At 34.3% G+C, this 20,715-nt stretch overlaps 1 protein-coding gene across 1 annotated transcript in view; it reads right to left on the bottom strand.

Annotated features, from left to right (window-relative positions):
- Nucleotides 1–20,715, bottom strand: part of TINAG (tubulointerstitial nephritis antigen) — a 100,880-nt gene that overhangs the window by 26,238 nt on the left and 53,927 nt on the right. Inside the window, exons 8-9 of the mRNA XM_054493165.1 lie at nt 19,332–19,377; nt 16,075–16,198 (exon numbers count right to left, since the gene is read on the bottom strand). Coding sequence (XP_054349140.1) covers nt 16,075–16,198; nt 19,332–19,377 — 170 coding nt within the window. The remainder of the gene's footprint in view (nt 1–16,074; nt 16,199–19,331; nt 19,378–20,715) is intronic.

Below are 20,715 nucleotides of genomic sequence, written 5' to 3'. Positions count from 1 at the left end.
TCAAGCTACTGATGACTTTCTTCATGGAATTGGGAAAAACTACTTTAAAGTTCATATGGAGCCAAAAAGGAGCCTGCATCGACAAGTCAATCCTAAGCCAAAAGAACGAAGCTGGAGGCATCACGCTACCTGACTTCAAACTATACTACAAGGCTACAGTAACCAAAACATCATGGTACTGGTACCAAAACAGAGATATAGATCAATGGAACAGAACAGAGCCCTCAGAAATAATGCCGCATATCTACAACTATCTGATCTTTGACAAACCTGAGAAAAACAAGAAATGGGGAAAGGATTCCCTATTTAATCAATGGTGCTAGGAAAACTGGCTAGTAATATGTAGAAAGCTGAAACTGGATCCCTTCCTTACACCTTATACAAAAATTAACACAAGATGGATTAAAGACTTAAACGTTAGACCTAAAACCATAAAACCCTAGAAGAAAACCTAGGCATTACCATTCAGGACATAGGCATGGGCAAGGACTTCATGTCTAAAACACCAAAAGCAATGGCAACAAAAGCCGAAATTGACAAACGGGATCTAATTAAACTAAAGAGCTTCTGCACAGCAAAAGAAACTACCATCAGAGTGAACAGGCAACCTACAAATTGGGAGAAAATTTTTGCAACCTACTCATCCGACAAAGGGCTAATATCCAGAATCTACAATGAACTCAAACAAATTTATAAGAAAAAAACAAACAACCCCATCAAAAAGTGGGCGAAGGACATGAACAGACACTTCTCAAAAGAAGACATTTATGCAGCCAAAAAACACATGAAAAAATGCTCACCATCACTGGCCATCAGAGAAATGCAAATCAAAACTACAATGAGATACCATCTCACACCAGTTAGAATGGCAATCATTAAAAAGTCAGGAAACAACAGGTGCTGGAGAGGATGTGGAAAAATAGGAATACTTTTACACTATTGGTGGGACCGTAAACTAGTTCAACCATTGTGGAAGTCAGTGTGGCGATTCCTTAAGGATCTAGAATTAGAAATACCATTTGATCCAGCCATCCCATTACTGGGTATATACCCAAAGGACTATAAATCATGCTGCTATAAAGACACATGCACACGTATGTTTATTGCGGCACTATTCACAATAGCAAAGACTTGGAACTAATCTAAATGTCCAACAATGATAGACTGGATCAAGAAAATGTGGCACATATACACCATGGAATATTATGCAGCCATAAAAAATGATGAGTTCATGTCCTTTGTAGGGACATGGATGAAATTGGAAATCATCATTCTCAGTAAACTATCACAAGGACAAAAAACCAAACACCGCATATTCTCACTCATAGGTGGGAATTGAACAATGAGAACACATGGACACAGGAAGGGGAACATCACACTCTGGGGACTGTTGTGGGGTGGGGGGAAGGGGGAGGGATAGAATTAGGAGATATACCTAATGCTAAATGACGAGTCAATGGGTGTAGCACACCAGCATGGCACATCTATACATATGTAACTAACCTGTACATTGTGCAAATGTACCCTAAAACTTAAAGTATAATAATAATAAAAAAAGAAAAAAAATGATAAAAAAAGAAAAAAGAGAAAAGAAAAAATAAATAAAAATAAATTTGTAGAGACAACAACAACAACAAAAAGAACCAGGAATGATCAATTCAAACATGTCAAATATCTACCTTATTACTTTTGTGATCAGAAAACAGTTAACATTATTTAAAAATATATCTGAATATATTTCATATATTGTATATCATAAATATCTACATGTAGCCTTCAAACGTGTAATAAAAAATGTACAAGCCTTCAAAATTTCAATGTTAAGAATCCCTGAAATACAGCATTTATCTAAAGAAAACAAAACGCAGGGTACTTAATAGTTTTTAAAAAGTAAAAATATCTATATTATCTTCTTTATCAGTTAAAAAAATCAATTTAAGTTGTTCTGAGGTTTTTGTTTTGTTTTTTAATCTCACTTGGAAAAATAAACAAGAAAATAACTACATAAATATTGAGAAAAATGAGAGCAATGAAGCAATGTGTACAATACCTGGTAGTAAAATTAAGTGGAATACATTGAATTATAATAGTGAGTATTTTGAACAAGACACCCCAGAATCAAACCCTAATAAATTTATATAAGAATTTAATAAGCAATAAAATGCATTAAAAGAGTGAGGAAGAGGTACATTATTAATTATGCAATATTGAAGCTTTTAGTTCAGAGTTTGAAGAAAAAAATTAGATCTTCACCACACATCATATGCCCAAATATCTTTCAGGCATACTTTTGACATAATTACATAATAATTTAATAATGTATAATAATAATTAATATAATGATTTAATACTATTATTTAATATTTAAATTATTATTTGATTATTACTTAATAATTACTTTAATATATAACATAATTATATAATATGTTATATATAATACACTATAATATATTATATGTTGTATATTATAACATATATGTAACATAATATTTAGTATAATATATAACTTAAAAATCTAGAATAAAAGTTAAAATATTATATAGGTCAAAACCATCAGAATTAAAATTACAAAACCCAACAATAATGGGGTTTAGTCAATATTCTAAAGGGATATTTCTTCTCTATGGACTCAAAGTTTGTGTCCCCCCAAAATTCCTTTGTTGAAATCTTAACTCCCAATGCAATGGTATTAGGAGGTGGGGCCTTTGGGAGTGATTACTTGATGAGGGTGGAATCCTCATGAATAGAATTAGCCCCTATAAAGGACACCACAGAGAGCTCCTTTGTGTGAGGACACAGCAAGACAGTCATTTATGAACAAGAAAGCAGGCCCTTCATCAAACACCAAGTTTGCTGGTACAACAATCTTAGACTTTCCAACCTCCAACACTGTGAGAAATAAATGTTGTGTAGGTCACCCAGTGTATGATATTTTTGTTACAGCAGTCTGAAGGAACTAAGACAGCTTTCAATGCGTAATGAGCTCATACACAACAAGTTTTAAAAACTAGCACTCTACTAGAAAAATGAACAAAGAACAACAATAAAGAGTTCACAGTAGAGGATGCTCAAATTAATAATTAACACGTGCGCCTTTAATTCTGGGCCATTTTCTACTCCAGTTTTCACTTGTACCATCTCTACATCACCTGCACATGCTCAGGTAGGGTTCTTCTCTTTGCTTCTATATACTTTTATGCCATTCATTTCTAAACCAATGAATTTACAATATTACCTGTCCATGTAGCTGTCTCCACTATTAGACTATGTGCACTTCAAGGTCAGGCAAATTTGTGTATGTATTTCCCGGAGCTCATCTTTGCCAAAGTGCATCAGGAAAACATTCCTTTTACTTTTTAAATGTTATTCAGCTTCCACTACTTGCCTTGCAGTTTACTGAAATCCCCTTTCTTTTCTTTGGTCACAGTTTATGAACTCAGATTTATTTCAGAGTAGAATGACTCAGAACTAGGATGCTGAACTGAACTGCTTGCAAATGTAAAAGACATATTGGTCTCTTTATCAGGAACATCATTACAAAGGATACGGGGAAAAGAGATGTCACATGAACACGTCTTAGAATTTACACTGTAAATCAAACAATGTTGCTGCAAAGGCATGTAAGTTAATATAGAAACAATGGAAGAATGTGAAGAAAACTCAAAGACAGTGAAGAAAGCCAGGATTGGCTCCAAGATCAGTAAGTAGTCATCATTAAATAGAAGAATGGTCCCCTGTCTTGGCTTCCTCTTAGTATCATTTTTTATTGGATTCCTCCTTGCTCTACACTTACCCATAAGTTCCTTCAGATTCCTTTAATATGTCATATTCTATCTCCCTGTGAGATTAGGCATTTCCTGCTCATATTTCCTGGAGCAGCCTTCTGTTTTCATATATCCTTAATACTTTCTACTTGCCTGACTACATTCCACAGTAGGTGTCACTTTTTCCTGGCAACCTTCCCTGGCCCCCAGATTTGGAATTATGTGCCTTCCTAGATAATGCACATCTTCACTACTCAATGTATATCCCTATGCTATCTCCATCTACACAGTTAAGACATTGGACATTGGCACTTTCTTCTCTCTCTCTCTCTCTCTCTCCCTCCCTCCCTCTTCTCTCTCTCTGGACGCTGAGGACAGAGGCACTATTCTATTGGTATTTGTATTCTTAATGCCTGCCATGGTACTTGACATGTATTATGTGTTTTTAAAGAATTTCTTGTTGAAAAATTAAGCAAATGTTTTAATCTATATATTAAACATGTAGTTCAAAGCAAGAAAGAATATAATTTTAGGTATTTAAAAAGCTGCATTTGTTTTTATCCTAAAGAATTTTCTAGTAAAAGAGGGAATAGAGCAATTGCTTGAGAAAACCTAAGAGGCAACCAGACTTTGAGTAATCTTGACACTGGATCTTTCCTTTTCACACACACACACACACACACACACACATACACGTACATGTACGCATATAGATACAGTATTCATAGACCATTAATTTTGAAGTCAAATAACCTGAAGAGTTGTCTCAACATTCTCAATCTCTTATTTCTGGCAAAATGAAATAATAATTCCCACCTCATAAGGATTTTAAAAGTATGAGGGTTGTATTTTGTGACAGTTCTACTACAGTTGTTTAGTGATAGTTCTACTACAGTGATTATGGATATAGTTGGTATCAAAAGCATGTATTACTTTATTCATATTTTTGAGACAAGGTCTCTATGTTGCCCAGTCTGTTCTTGAACTCCTTGGCTCAAACAAGTTTTCGCCTCAGCTTCCTAAGTAGCTGATACTACAGACACACACCATTGCACCTGGCTGTTCAAGCTTATAAAGCAGCGATTCTCTAAATTTCTCAGTGAAGACTCTCTAAAGAGAAAACATACAATCTCAGAGACCCTGAGAGATACAGACCAAGGTAGCTCCCTACAAACTCAAAATTTGAATCTCTAATGTTTTTTCCTTTAAAATTTATGCAAATTTGGAATTCTACTCCAAAATATAACTCTATTAAAATGTTCCTGTCAAATCTTTTCATTTTCCAGTCACCTTTGCATTTCAGTGGAGGCATTGAATGAGTTCTAGCCAAAGGAATATGGAGTTGTGGATTGTTTCCGAGTTAAGGCTTTAAGAAGTGCATTTAAGAAGACTTCCTTATGCTCTTCTTCATTGTCCCTAGGCTGGATGAGATCACAACATGTGACCCTCACAGATGATAGATCAAGAAAATGGGAAGAGCTTCAGAGCCCTGAAACCATATAAAGGAGAGTCACCCAACAACTAAAAGCACCCATCCTAAACTATTATGGGAACAAGAAATAAACTTCTATTAATATATTTGAATTATTAAATATTTTGAGTCTATTTGTGGTAGTGGCTACTGTTATTCAAACCAGTGCACCCCACCAAAAAAGAAAAGTGCAAGGAAGAGAGAAGACTTTTGCAATCGAAAGACATTCTAACACCCGAATTAAATGTTATTGCAAAGTCTATACTAATTATCGCACATTTATTTGCATTTGCTAAATAAGCATAGTAGAAATGTTCATTCAACTGTCTTAGACTTCCCCATGCATTAAGAACCTCTAATTAAAACATCTGCTCTGAATTGATCAATTTGCCAGAGGTTAAACATAACACAGCATGAAAATTCAGACTTAGCATTCAGTTGTTTTTCAAAAAGGCAGAGGAAAAAGAAAAGATAAATGGAGAAAAAAAATGGTGGCCCCAATAAAACTATGTCAAATAATTTGTAATTGCCCTAAATAATAATTTATGATCTTGGATTTCTTAAAATTTATTCGTATGGAAAATATGGTAAAAATACATTAAAATTCAATACTGAGGCATTATTTTTATGCTCTCCTAAAGGGCAAATATATTTAACCAGGACTAGATAGACAGAAGATAGGTAGATAGATAGATAGACAGATAGATAGATAGATAGATATAGAGATATCAATGGTTTATGACTACAAAGTACGGCAACATATTGAGGCACCTAAAATAGAAAATTATGGCTTTTAATCACTTTATAAAACTGTATTCTTAACCTGTAAAATATTATTTCCTTATTATTACATAATTACTTTTTTATTTTCTCATAATAGTTTTAAAAATCTAACAAATAAAAAAGAAACTAAAGAATCCTAAAATCATTGAGATCAGAATTATCATGACAAACTATTATGTGAACAAAAAATAAACTTCTATTAATATATTTGAATTATTAAATATTTTGAGTCTATTTTGACTCAATCATTTTTCTACCTCCTCCAAATTCCTCAATTCTCTCCTTTTATCAGTCTTATGTCATTTATCAGTCTTTCTGTCATTTTAGTAACATATCAATCTTTGAGTTGATGTGTTATGCATATCCTAAACCCTTTTTTCTTTTCTGACTTTTTATTGCACCCATTTGGAAAATCATCAGTCTTGGATGAACTCATTTTCCCATTTCTCTTTGCATACAGCTGAGCAGTTGACCACAACTGCAGAAAGCACACACGAGAGGGCAGAAAGGTACTATTACCAACACCTAATGATCCCTTTGGGTTCCCCTGGTCATCTTCCCCTCCTAAACACCTAGATGACCACCGCAAACTATCTAATTTTCCTCACATTTCTAACTATACATTCCTCTCCTCCCACCACATCTTTTTTTCTACAGATAACCTAACCTTCTAGTTCCTAAAGATAAAAGAGGCACTCCAACAGAAATTTTTCTAAACTTACCACTACTCTAAACACCAAAACATTTTCAACTAACCTCATTTTCTCTCCAGATACAATAGAGTTACCACTTGGTCCCCTCTGTAAGACCAATTTCTATGCATGCTCTTTGAATAACAACCTTTCCAGGCTTCCAGCTTTCTAAGAAACCCTACATTAGCAACTCTCTCCTACTTTTTTCTTTTTAAACCTCACTGGCTTCTCCCACTCTGTCTCTGTAAACTCATCCGTTTCTAGTCAGTAAATAAATATTGAATGTTCTCATGGCTTAGTCTCAATCAGTCTGTCTTTCTTCTTTTTCTGTGTAGCCCTATCCAGCTCAACTTTTCTCTCTCCTGTGAGATCAGTAAATCTGCCTGTTTTTTTCTGATATCCATTGGCATTTTTATGTCTCAAAAACATCTCTAAGCTATGAGATCCCACAGTAGACTTTTTCTCCATCTCATTGTATGACACCGTTCCCTGCCATAATTCTAAAGGTGGATCACTCTTGATTTCTCCTTCACCATGCCCCATTACAAACTCACATCATGTCTTACAGCTTTTCTCCCTAAATATGTCTTGATCCACTCATATCTCCCAACTCTTCCACCATCTTACCAAGTCCAAACTCTTGTCTTTTACTTGCAATACTGAAATTTGCCTCTATATCACACTCTTTATACTCAGAGCAATCTTTAAATAATGCAAACAAAGATTATGCCACTTTTCTACTTAAAAAACTTCAATTACTTTCCTTTGCTCTTTATATCTTTAACCACATACTTAACATCCTCGACAAAAATCTGTGATGTGGTCTACAAGTCCTGCCGTTTGTGATTCAGCAAATACAATCTTCCTTGTGTCCACACAGTGTTGTGTAGTCTTCTAAGCATAGGGACTTCACACAAGTTGCTCCCTTTGCATATTTCTATACAACCCATAAATCCCAGCTCAGACTTTACTTCCTCAGTGACATTTCTCAGATCTTCAAAATTGGGCCAAATCTATCATATGTCTTCTTACCACTTTCTACCTTGCCTTTGTAAAATAAAATTGCAGAAATTCAGTCAAAACTTCAGGCTCTACTTCTAATTCTAGTTGTTTTTCTATTTCCACCGCATCTGCAGTTTCTTTCTCCACTAAAGTCTTGAAATCCACCCACAGTAAACCCTGAGGATTGGAATCAACTTCTTCCAAACTCCTGTGAATGTTGATATGTTGAACTTCTATGAATCACAAGTGTTCTTAATGGCATCTAGAATGCAGAACACTTTCCAGAAGTTTTCAATTGACTTTGCCAAGACCCATCAGAGAAATAATTATCTATGGCAGGTATAGCCTTAAGAAATGCATTTTTGAGTAATAACACTTGAAAGTAGAAATTACCTCTTCTTCCATGAGCTGCAGAATGGGTATTGTGTTAGCACACACGAAGACAACATTAATCTCCTTGTACATCTCCATCAGAGCTCTTAGGTGATTAGGTGCATTTTCAATGACAAGCAATATTTTAAAAGGAATCTTTTTTTTTTTTTGAGTAGCAGATCTCAACAGTGGGCTTACAATATTCAATGAACCATGTTATAAACAGATTTGCTGTCATCCAAGTTTTATTGTTCCACTTCTAGAATGCATGCAGAGTTAATTTAGCATAACTCTTAAGGGCCCTAGGGTTTTTGGAACGGTAAATAAGCATTGGCTTCAACTTCAAGTCACCAGCTACCTTAGACCCTAAAAAGAGAGTCAGCCTGTCCTTTGAAGCTTTGATATCAGGCATTGATGTCTCATCTTTAGCTATAAAAGTCCTGGATGGCATCTTCTTCCAATAGAAGACTGTTTCACCCACATTGAAAATCTGTTATTTAGTGTAGCCACCTTTATCAATTATCTTAGTTAGATCTTCTGGATAACTTGCTGCAGTTTCTCCATCAGTACAAGCTACTTCACTTTGTACTTTTATATTATGAAGATGACCTCCTTTCTTAAGCCTTATGAACCAATCTCTGCTAACTTCAAGCCTTTCTTCAGCAGCTTACTCACCTTTGTCAGTCTTCATGGAATTAAAGATAGGTAGGGCCTTGCTGTGAATTAGGCTTTGGCTTAAGGACATGTTGTGGCTTGTTTGCTCTTTTTTCCAGTCCACTAAAACTTTTTCTATTTCAGCAATAAGGCTGCTTTGCTTTCTTAATATTTGTATATTTGTTGGATTAGCACTTTTAACTTCCTTCAAGGTTTTTTCTTTTGTACTCACAATTTGACCAACTTTTTAGTACAAGAGGGTTAACTTTTGGCCAATCTGCAACAACATGCCTTCCTCACTAAGCTTCATCATTTCTAGCTTTTGATTTAAAGTGAGAAATGTGTGACTACTCTGATATGGTTTGACTCTGTGTCCCCACCTAAATCTCATATTGAATTACAATCCCCAGTATTGAGGAGGGGCTTAGTGGGAGGTGACTGGATCATGGGAGTGGATCTCCCCCTTACTGTTCTTGTAATAGTGAGTTCTCGTGAGATCTGGTTGTTTAAAAAGTGTGTAGCACTTCCCTCTTCTCTCTCTCTCTCTCCTATCGCCATGTGAAGATATGGCTTCTCCTTTGCCCTTTGGCCATGATTGTAAGTTTCCTGAAGCCTCTCCAGTCATACCTCCTGCACAGCCTGTGGAACTATGAATCAATTAAACCTCTTTTATTTATAAATTACCCAGTCTCAGGTAGTTCTTTATAGCAGTGTAAGAATGGACTAATACATCTTCCTTTCACTTGAACCCTTGGAGGCCTTTATAGGAGTATTAATTACCATAATTTTAATATTGTTGTGTCTAAGGGAATAGATAGGCCTAAGGAAAGGAGAGAGAAGGGAGAACGCCCCATTGATAGAAGAGTTAGAACATACACAATATTTAACAATCAAGTTTGCCATCTTATATGGGTACTGTTTGCGGCACCCCAAAATAATTACTATAATAACACCAAAGATCACCAATCACAGGTCACCATAACACATGTAATAATGAAAAAGTTTGAAATATTGTGAGAATTACCAAAATGTAACACAGAGACTCAAGCAAGCACATGCTGTTGGAAAAGATGGTACCTTTAGACTTTCTCCAGGTAGGGTTGCCACAAACTTTCAGTTTGTAAAAAAAAAAAAAAAAAAACAGTATCTGTGAAACACAAGAATCTAAAGCACAATAAGATGAGGTAGAACTGTATATCTTCAGTAAGAGTCTGCTCCACAAACAGTGATGACAAGATGAAAAAAAGTCAATGTTTATACTAATTCTTTCCTGTAATTTTCTAAAAATTTTATTGTTGAATTTATTCATTTCAGTTATTGCACTAATTCCTAAGATTTATAAGCAAAAGTAAATGGCATTAATGCATTACAATCAACTTGAGACTTGGGGATTAAATAAAGCTTAGATCTTCAGTGGACAGGGACGCAGGGCAAATTCTAATGGGCACGGAGATGTGGAATAGGACCATAATATGGAGAATATTGGCTGGGATAAAAATCTGAAATACCATATTTTGTTGATTGTAAAACACACTTTTATGACATTTTAACATCTCTAAAATTGGGATTCATACCATAATCGATGGAGTTTCTTAGTTTAATCAGAAATATTTTCCTCTTTTTATTGATATATAAAATAAGGGAATATTTCAAAATAAATGGTGTTATTTATTCAATTAAATGCATTTATAGCCATAGTATTCAAAATGGGGATGACAGAGTTATTGAAAGGGAAGAGAGAGGGAGGAAATAAGGCTATTAGGAGCAAATATACTTGTTACAGGTTTGTATCTACCTACCACAGTCCCGTGAGTTATATGTATGAGAATATATAGCCTTTATCACCTTATGCTAGAATCAATTACGAATGTATCTGCCTCACCCACTAAACTCCTTAAAAGGAGGACTATAAATCAATCCTTGTATTTCTCAGTTCTGGGCACTTGATAGAGGATCAAATTCATTTGTTCAATAAGTTAAATCTAATAGTTTCACCTTCTACAAAAAGTGCAACAAACAGAATTTGTCGTGATACATAAGTTAGGTACTTCTTAGGAGTATATTAAGTTATCTGATAAGGAATATTTACTTACTTGAGCTATTTGATTGCTCTCTAATTCATTAATGCATTCATTTCTTGAATGTAGTAATTACCAAATCAGGAAATCCTAATGGAGAAATGAATTAAAATCTAACTGCTCCAGGGCACCTACCAATGCTCAGGTGACTTAAGATATTTGATAATTAAAAAAGTATATATTTTCCAAAACTAATTTGCCTACTAGCAGACTTGGCCTTAATTGTTACATGAGTAAAGTAAATGTGTAAAGATCCCAATTTTCTAGGAGTTTATAAAAGTGAATTCACTATTGCAACTGACACACCAAATGTGAATACACAATAATAGAGGATTAAATATAAACACATTTACGTCTTGTTCAAACTGAGCATGAATGAATATAGAATTAGAGAAAAGAAAACATGACCAATATGACTAAATAGGTGGCAGAAATTATAAATGGTCAGTTCTAATAAATCAAGGGAGGCTCCAAACAGTGAATGAAATTTTAGTTCTATGAATAATAGAAAAGTATAGGTCAATCACCTAGTGTGTGGTAGAAAATTTTTTCTAGATCAAGGAAGCCCCTAGATTGGGCAAAAATTGATAATGAAACATATATAGGAAAAAGTTTAGAAGGAATTAGACTTTTGAACTTACTGGAAATGGAACTTAGGTAGAGCTGAATTTCCAGTTACAGTGACACTGTTAAGACATTTTATTCCATTTACCTTCCTAAAAAGCCCCAGAACAATTAAGAATGGAAAAGCACAATAAAATGGAATGAATTTTAAGACCTTAATGATTTCTATCTTTAATAAATTCAAACAAATGGCCATAATTTCAAAACACAACTTTTTTGAATAAGAAAAAACCTTTTGTTCTGTACCAAAGTAAAAATGGGTGCTGAGACAGCACTCACCACAACCGTTCCCCTGCACCACTGGAGCTGAATAGGAAAAATTTCCCCTTAGAAGTACATAACACAGTCTAGAAACACCCCTTAAGATTTTTGTAACGAGGACCATTTGCAAGCTAATATGATCAGATGTCAATCCCTTCCTGTACTACCCATTGGAGGTCAGCTGAAAAAGAAATCTCATACTAGAAGTCAGTTGGGTTGCCAAAGTCCAGGCCAGCCCTTCAGGGGTGATGGCTAAATGATGCAGCAGGGTGAAGTAAAAAAGAAAGGCAAAGGGTAGTAGTAAGGGATTTATTATAAGTCCCATCAAACTATCTGAGCTATGAACTAAGGGCAGAACTCCCAGGATAACAGAAAAGGTTGATCTGATGAGCACGGGTTCAACATTTACAAACTTGAATCAAAGCTAAAGAGTGCCTCAGCTCTCTCCTCTAATTTCTCCCTAATCTATTTTTTTTTTTTTGATGAATAACTTCTCCATGTAAAGATAAGTAACAGCAAAGGAAAACTAGTGCAGAACATAAGGAAAAAACTCATTCATTCGTTGAAAAGAGAAAACATTAAGTGCATTACTGATCAGCGGATCAGTACCGTATTTGGTGGTTTGGCTACATCAGTAAATAATACAGACACCAGCTCTCATGGAATGTCATTCTAGTAAAGAAGACAGACAATACACAATCAACATAAAAAAGCTAATTAAATTATACATTATGTTAAAAAGTGATAATTGTATAAAATTTTTAAAAATAAAGCAGGTAGGGGGATCAGGATTGCTGGAGCAGAGGGCAAGTCACAAATTATATAGGGCAGCCAGGGAGGACATATTAATAAGGTGAGACCTCACCAGAGACTGGGTGGAGACACAGACAGTAAGGAACTGGATATGCAGTAGAAGAGCATTTTAGGTAGAGGAAAAGGCACTAGGGTACATGTTGCTGAAACATTAAATAATCACTAGAGCAGGAAATCAAGGTACAGATGGGTAGGAGTTGAAATCAGAAAGTTGATGGGAGTGGGAGTCGGAGAGAAGGCGAGTCCTCAGAATATGTTGGCCCTTTATAAGCCATTGTGAGAAATACGGCTTTTAATCTGATGGAATTGGGAATATATTGTAGGATTCCGAACAAAGAATAACAAGATCTAAAGTTCTAAAAGGAAAACCCTGTTTTCTATGTTGAGACTAGACTGTCAAGGAGTGAAGATCAATGCAGTAAAGTCTATTAGAAGCTACTTTAGTAATCCAGGTACAAAATAACAGGTAATGGTGGCTTAGGCAAGGGTGATGGTTGTTCAGATAGTAAACAGTGGTTGAGTTCTGGATATAGGTTGAAAGGGCCAAAAGATGTTGTGACATATTGAAAGTAAATTGTGAAGTAAAGGAATAAAGGATGACTCCAAGGCTTCCAGCAGAGAATATGGAAGAATAGAGCTGTCATTAATTAAGATAGAAAAGATTGATGCTGTTTAGCAAGAATAAAGGGAGAAGATCAGGAGTTTGGTTTTGGAAGTGCTGAATTTGAAGCATTTACCTCCCTAATAAGGTATCCAGGTGATGATGTCAAATAGGTCATACAATGTATGAGTCTGGAGTTCAGGAAAGAGGTCTGAGCTGAGATATAAATTCAGTTGATGTCAGCTTTTAGATGGCACTTAAAGCCAGGATGAACTCACAGAATGATGAGCTCACCAGACGCAGAGTGAGACTAGAAGCAAGAGAAGAACCAAGACCTGAGACTAGGGCATGTCAACGTTAAGAAGTGTAAAAGTACAGGGGGAAAAATGCAGCAAAGTACACTGCAAAGTTGTGGCCAATAAGAAAAAAATCAGATGAAGAGGATGGGCAGGTCTGGGATCTGACCAATGAATTTAGCAATGTGGATGCCTTTGATAACCTTGAAATAGATATTTTTGTGAAGAGGATGGGAGTAATGAGAACATGATTCGTGCAGTTTAAGAAAGATTGGAAAGAGAACTGAAAGTGATTCCAGGCAAATCTTGCAAGGAGTTTGCTGTAAAGAGTGAACATAAATGCAGTGTAGAGGAAGCAGAGTCCAAAAAAGTGCTGAGGTTTTTTTTTTAATCTGAGGGATAACAACACTATTTGTATGATGGTAGAAATAGCAATGATTACAGAGAAGAAAAAGGAGAAATTGCTTCTTCATGTCCTTGAATAGCTAAGAGGGCCTGGAGTCTATAATAAATGAAGAGAGATTTAGACAAGAACTTATCCTTTGTTGAAGAATCAAAAATATCTCTTTTAATTAAATTGTATTAAATTCAAGTAAAGTTAGCCTGAATATCAATAGTTTTAAATGACTTATCCTATATTGTCTTTCTATTTTTGTTTGTCAAACTTTTCACTAACAGAGAGAGAGAGAGCAAGAGAAGACTTACCTGACATGTTTTTTACCAAATATGATAATAATGATCTTTGAGCATTAATATGACATAATTTGGGAATTTTTTTTTTTGAGACAGAGTCTCACTCTGTTGCCCAGAGTGCAAATTTAAGCTCACTGCAACCTCCACTTCTAGGATGTAAGCGATTCTCGTGCCTCAGCCTCCTGAGTAGCTGGGATTACAGGTGTCTGCCACCATGCCCAGCTAATTTTTGTATTTTTTTTATAGAAAGGGAGTTTCACCATGTTGGCCAGGCTTGTCTTAAATGCCTGGCCTCAAGCAGTCCACTCGCCTTGGCCTCCCAAAGTGCTGAGATTACAAGCATGAGCCACCACACCTGGCCTGATTTGGTATTTTTTACTAATCTTCTTTTTAAGTTGTTAATTTTAGTAGAGAGTATATCTTCACTTTATTAAAAATGATACACTTTTTAAAAATTAAGGCAAGCACTTGTTCCATATAACCTTAAAAAGTGGGGTAATAGGAAGCTACCATAAGCTTCCAGAGACAAGTCATGCTGAGTGATTAAAACTATTCAGTTTTATAACCCTATTAAAATGGAAAAGTGTTTCTTTCAAATGCAGTGTTTGAAAGAATGTTGAGAAACTGGCATTTTTATATACTGCTAGAGAAAACATTAGCAAAATTTTCCTTTTCAAAAAATTTGAAGTACTGCACCATCTTGTTTTCCTGTGAAATCTCTTTCCTTCTTTCCTTCCTTCCTTCCTTCCTTCCTTCCTTCCTTCTTTCTTTGTTTCTCAATAGTTATATATCTAGGAGATTCATTAAAAATACTCCAAGCTTTCAACAAAGGTTATTATCTAGGAATGGTGAAAACATTTATAAATACACACACACACACACACACACACGTTACATTTTTTTCCAATTTATAGATTCAGCAGCCTACATTAACATGAAAATCACATTCGTCAATCCTAAGATACATGTATTTTCATATTCATGAAATCAGCACAGTCATAAAATTAATATTATCTTAGATTCAAAGAAATGTGATAATTTTGTAATTGAAATATTAGAGTATTTAAAATAAAGGAGGGACAAAGATTAAGGAAGCATCACACAGGACAGCTTGTCTACATAGCTTAGAACTGACTTAAAGGTGTTTCAAAGATCAGTAAGGAGAAGATAATAATTTGATTATAGGCGAGGTTGTTTTGTGTAGGCTCAATAAAATTAAGTCATTAAAGACATGTTCAATGGGAATGAAGTTATTTACCATAATATGCAATATGAGAAGAGTGAGATTTTTAAATGGAAAATAAAACTTGTAGCATTTCATTTGAACTAGAGTGAGACATTATGAGATATTTTAGTCAGAATAAAATTGAGAAGGTGCTGGGAAAGTGGTCTCATAACCACACTGTCTTTCAGAGTACAGCCTGTTTGTAAAATTACTCACTCTTGAAATGCCACCACCAAATTTTGAACTTCTTTCTTGCCCTTGCATAGATTAATATATTTTACTTAAAAAATTGATCAATCTAATTTCTACAATTCTCACATAAATATAAAGTAACCTTACATTGAATTATAGGTGACCTTACTTCGCTTCCTGCTTAATCTTTGCTATTTGCAATTCTATTTAAAACCATCTCCCCAAACCATAATACGCCTTGGATTTGCTCTCTTCTCTTGATTATGCCATATGTAGAATTTATTTCAATCATATATGTTCCTTGCCCTTAGAACAGATTCTTAAGGACATAGACACAAGAAGTGAGAGATAGGAAATGATCATTTTTCCCAGAATGCTGAGTTAGCCTTTTACTGGACTTTAAAATAATGACTAAACAGTGGCAAGGTTTAGATCATTTTTCATTTGTATCACAATCTCTCCTACAAAGGGATTCTAGCATTTAAAACACTGCATATTCTTATTTTCAGTTTCATTTTCCAAAGAATTAAATGAATTTTTTTAATTGCCTTACCCAGTGAGTTTGACTGCATGTGTCTGAAGCTTTCGATATTTTTCTGATTCTTTGTTTGTGCTGGTAACATGTCTGTATATCCCAGTCTTATAATGGAAGAAATCCTCACGGACTTGCATTATGGCTAAAATAAAATCCAATAGAACAAACGGCACGGTATTAAAATATCATCTTTAAAAACCACCAGAAAATTTCACGGAGCAACCAATGGGTAAATTGCAAGGAGCTGAATCTAAGAAGGGGCTGTGCAATTCAGCCTAATTTTCTTTCCTACTTAATTTAATTAGTTGCAATATTTTTTGTTATCTTATAAAAACAACTTTTAGCTATTTAGAATATTAAGCACACATTATGCTTTTAAAACACCATCTAGTCTTAATCAACAGAGATGCTACTACCAAAAATTAAGCCCTTGCAACAAAAGTACAGTATACTTGGTCAGTGATTGCTATTTCTCCACTAACCTTGTGCTTTACCACAAGCCTCTTAAAACCCCAATAGCAAACCCGGCTTAAAGCAATTGTCGTTAATCCTCATAAGTGAACACAAACCTTTCTTTTGTGAGTTGGAATAAAAAAGCAAACTCCTGGCAAAATAAAACTTTGACAGGATTTCATCCTCCCAGCTCTGGAGAGATAAGCAATGTTGTACACTTTAAAAAGTAGAGCTTAAACTTTAGAAAGCTCTCCTTCATTCCCTCACCTAGATTACTTCATCTCTCTATTGTGTGCTGCTTTGTTGAAGGGCTTTGGCAATTCAGGGTGAAGATTTTAAACTTCTCTTCTAGAAGATATGAATTTGAAAATGTTTAATTGGGATTAGATATGTATAGCTTGATAACTGATAATTCGACAAGCATTTTAATTTTGAATAAAATAGGAAGTAAGGTAACTACTTAAATTTTAAATTTTAAATAAAATAGGAAGTAAGGTAACTAGTGTTTGACAGATCCTTTAAAAAAGCTTATACTCCAAAGTTAAATATAACTTTTCAATGTTCCAGTTTTTGTTTCATTTTTTAATGTTCCATGCCTTTTCTGATGCTGTGTAAATAGTCACAAAAGAGGTTAAAACTTCTTTATCTACTCTAAAACGCATTCCTAGAGGATTTTAAGAATTCATGTAACTGTACTCTATGCAGATCTCCGCTTTTGTTCTCTATCCATCAGCTATACTTATTTTTAATCCTACAGATTTTAGAAGAATGTACACAAAGTTATTCATTCAGGGTTCTATTGGCTTTTACACTCTTTCGTACTGAGACGGGGAAATGCTGTACGCCAGGCCAGGCAATAACAAGCAGGCAATCCTGTAACATTTATAGCAAGAAGAGTCAACCAGCATTCTATCCATTTATAAAAATGTGAAGATATTGCTAGTGGCTTTTCTTTTCTGTAGAACCATTGACTCTTTTAGGTCTTATGATTCAACTTTCCTCTAAGCATCATAAATAAAATGTATTCATTATTCCTAAAAAACACTGCCAACTAAAGAAAAAGGATGAGAAGCCACCATAATTACCTGAAAGATGGCTTCTTTCTGCAGTTTCTGATACCAAACAGACTTGATAAATTCACGAATATATAACTATATAAGTTACAATCATGCAATTTTACTTTTGGAAAACTGCACCAAACTCATGATACAGTATTATAACACGGATGAGAGGCTTGGTTGTTGCTCATCTCTTGCTCCTGGCTTAGGCTGGTGGGAAGCAGTTTCTCAAGAAATCTTTGTTAAATGAATGTTGAATAACTTGCATTTTTGTTTTATTGCTTTGAAATGTTATGTCTTTATTTTTGATTCAATCTGTGACATTTATGAGCATTTCAGTATATGGCCATAAAATAAATCTAAGGTATTTAAATTTTCTCAATTTTAAATAATTACAATTCAAAATTGTTTGATTAAAAAGGAGGGAGAGAGAGAGGGAAAAAGAAAAAAAAAAACACTTGAAACCATAATACAACAACTTGAAGATTCTGAAAGGTTAAGTAAATTGCCCAAAGTTATTTAAATAGCAAATGCCAAAGTTGGGATATTTTAGTGTAACCTTGAGCCCAAATGCCTGTGATCTTTTAAATTTGTCACACAAGCACCACTTAATGGAGCATGCATTGAAATTAGAGATTAATTCCCTCACTCTTCAAATAACCAACAAATGACACAGCTGTAAGGGGGAACAGAAAATTTCTCTTCATTTGTTTCAGGTTTTGGGTAATGTCCCATAATTTTTAAAAATTAAATTCAGGACATGTTTATGTAGGCTGTGGTTTCTCAATAAATGCTAAGTGGTGATAATGATCAATAAAAGTTCATCCAACACAATTATAAAATCCATGATTCCTGCCTATATATATTTAACCGATACTAATTAGATCAGTATTCAGAAAAATTAAAATTGGCAACAGTTCCTTAAGTGTGTACCAAATGTTTTACATTTAATTGTGGCCTATTTTTTATTCCACTGCATTGATAATATATTCCGGGCCCTTCAGTATTCACAACCTAAATTTTCATTTTAGACCTCATTGGATTTGTTCTTCCATGCACTTCAAGCCAATGTTTATACAGGGAATACATTCTGTGAGTTTACCCTTATTCAGGTCATTGATGCAAAATAAAATTCAACAGGTAAGCAGAATAAATTATCATAAGAGATGATATAAATCAAAGGCAATATACAACAAGTAACTGTATGATTTCATTATTTACTGTTACTCTAAATAAAACATTTACAAAATTGATCAAAATTGAAAACCTTTTGTAAAATGCAAAATTACACTAGTTTACTCGCTTTATTTTGAGCTAATAGAAGGAAAATATTAATCCTCAATTTTTTCAATCCACTACCTAATCTATTTAAACTGAAGATAAGAAAACTGTATAATTCTTAAATATGACTGAATAAATAAAGTAAGCTTCATTACAAATTAGTCAGTTGGCATTTCATGTTGGACTTTCTGTTGGTCCATGATCACTTTGGAAAGACTTCGGAGTTATTCATCAAATGTGTCATTAATATTTAAGAGTTCAATTTATAAATGAGTCTATCTTCTGAAAATAAAATGGCAGCTAATTAAGATATAGGTAAGCATATTTCTCATAATTGCACTCATTTTAGAACTGTTGAAGCCTTTTGGATACTCTTAAAGTAAAAATTTTCTTTCTTTTATTAAACTCCTATTACATGAGCTCAATGTAATGTTGTTTATTAAAGGAATGAATAAGAAAAAACCGTATTTCATTCAAGCTTACCTTGAACTGGTCCATTTTGCATGATTTCTTTCATTATCTCAGTTTCCTGGATGGAAGAATATGAATAAGCAATATCATTGTTATCAGAGCATACTAAACCTATTGATTGGTGTACAATGTTAAGTGTTTGCAATTTACTCTCAATTGTACTTTGAAAAACTCACGTATATTATGCTACATTAATGAAATTGTTAAAGACAAGATGCACCCATTTGTTTTAATGACATTTATCACTAAATAGTAAATTTGGAGTGGAGAGAAAATACAATAGCCTTTTATGGTTATAAAGAAAAAAATAAACAACGTGAGTTAAAACAATATTTAATTAGTGGAGATTAATAGTACCTCTAATTTTTTTCTCACAAGAGCTATCCCAAATGATTGTTTAGTTAGATGTCTCAGTAGCTTTAGCACAAATATTTCTATGATGTCTCCTAATGTATAATGAAGCCCTCTGTAGAGAGGCAGGGCACTCATTCATCCATTTTTCTGTGCATATTCAGCACAAAGTACATGCCAGAAACTGTGACAGGAACAAATATTGACCCTGCACCTATACTTAAGGTATTTACATTTTGGTTGAATGACACTACTATTATTATGTAATAAGATCCATTGTAGAGACAAGCACAAATTGTTATGTTTGCAAACAAAAAAGGGAAATTAATTCTGCTTGGAAATCAAGGAAAACGTCACAGAGAACATGAAGTTTTTACCTGGGCCTTGACATTTGCTTGGCATTCTAGATGGAAAGGCTTGATAACCATTTGCATCAGAGGAATTATCACCTAGCTAAGTGGAAAAGTATAACTGAGTATGGTGTACCTGGGGAACAGAGACTAGTTCTATGTATTAGGAGCATTATGGCTGGGTAGAGTGGCATGCTGGCAGGACATGAGTGTATAAAAGTAGTACGTCAAAACCAACTCATGAAAGGCAAATGTGCTATGGTTAGAACACCGAATTGTATTCTGGAGATAATTAGAAGGCACTGGAGGTTCACAAATTCTGAAAACAAGAAGGCTTGGAGAACACTGATATGATGAGGTAAATTTGCCTGGGCTTTTAACAGACAAACTAGAATCCAAGGGAGTCTTTTTTCTATTAGACCCAGGTCCTCTTAAATTATTTTGTTGAGTGAGGCAAAGGATTGATAAAATGAGCTAATACCACAAAAAAGTCAGTGAAAAAGTGTTTAACTTAACTTTTAATTGTCAAGTTCAAATATATGTATATACACATATTATGAAACATAATTTTAAAACCCTATTTCCTTGGACATTTTTAAATTTAAGTCAATCCTTTACACTGCTAATGTTACAAAGATAAGACATCATACCCAAACTGAAAGTCCTTAAAAATATTAAAAATTATACATGAAAAT

Source organism: Pongo pygmaeus, chromosome 5, assembly GCF_028885625.2.
Source record: "Pongo pygmaeus isolate AG05252 chromosome 5, NHGRI_mPonPyg2-v2.0_pri, whole genome shotgun sequence".
NCBI classification, from domain to species: Eukaryota; Metazoa; Chordata; class Mammalia; order Primates; family Hominidae; genus Pongo; species Pongo pygmaeus.
This window is presented reverse-complemented; position numbering and strand designations above follow the sequence as displayed.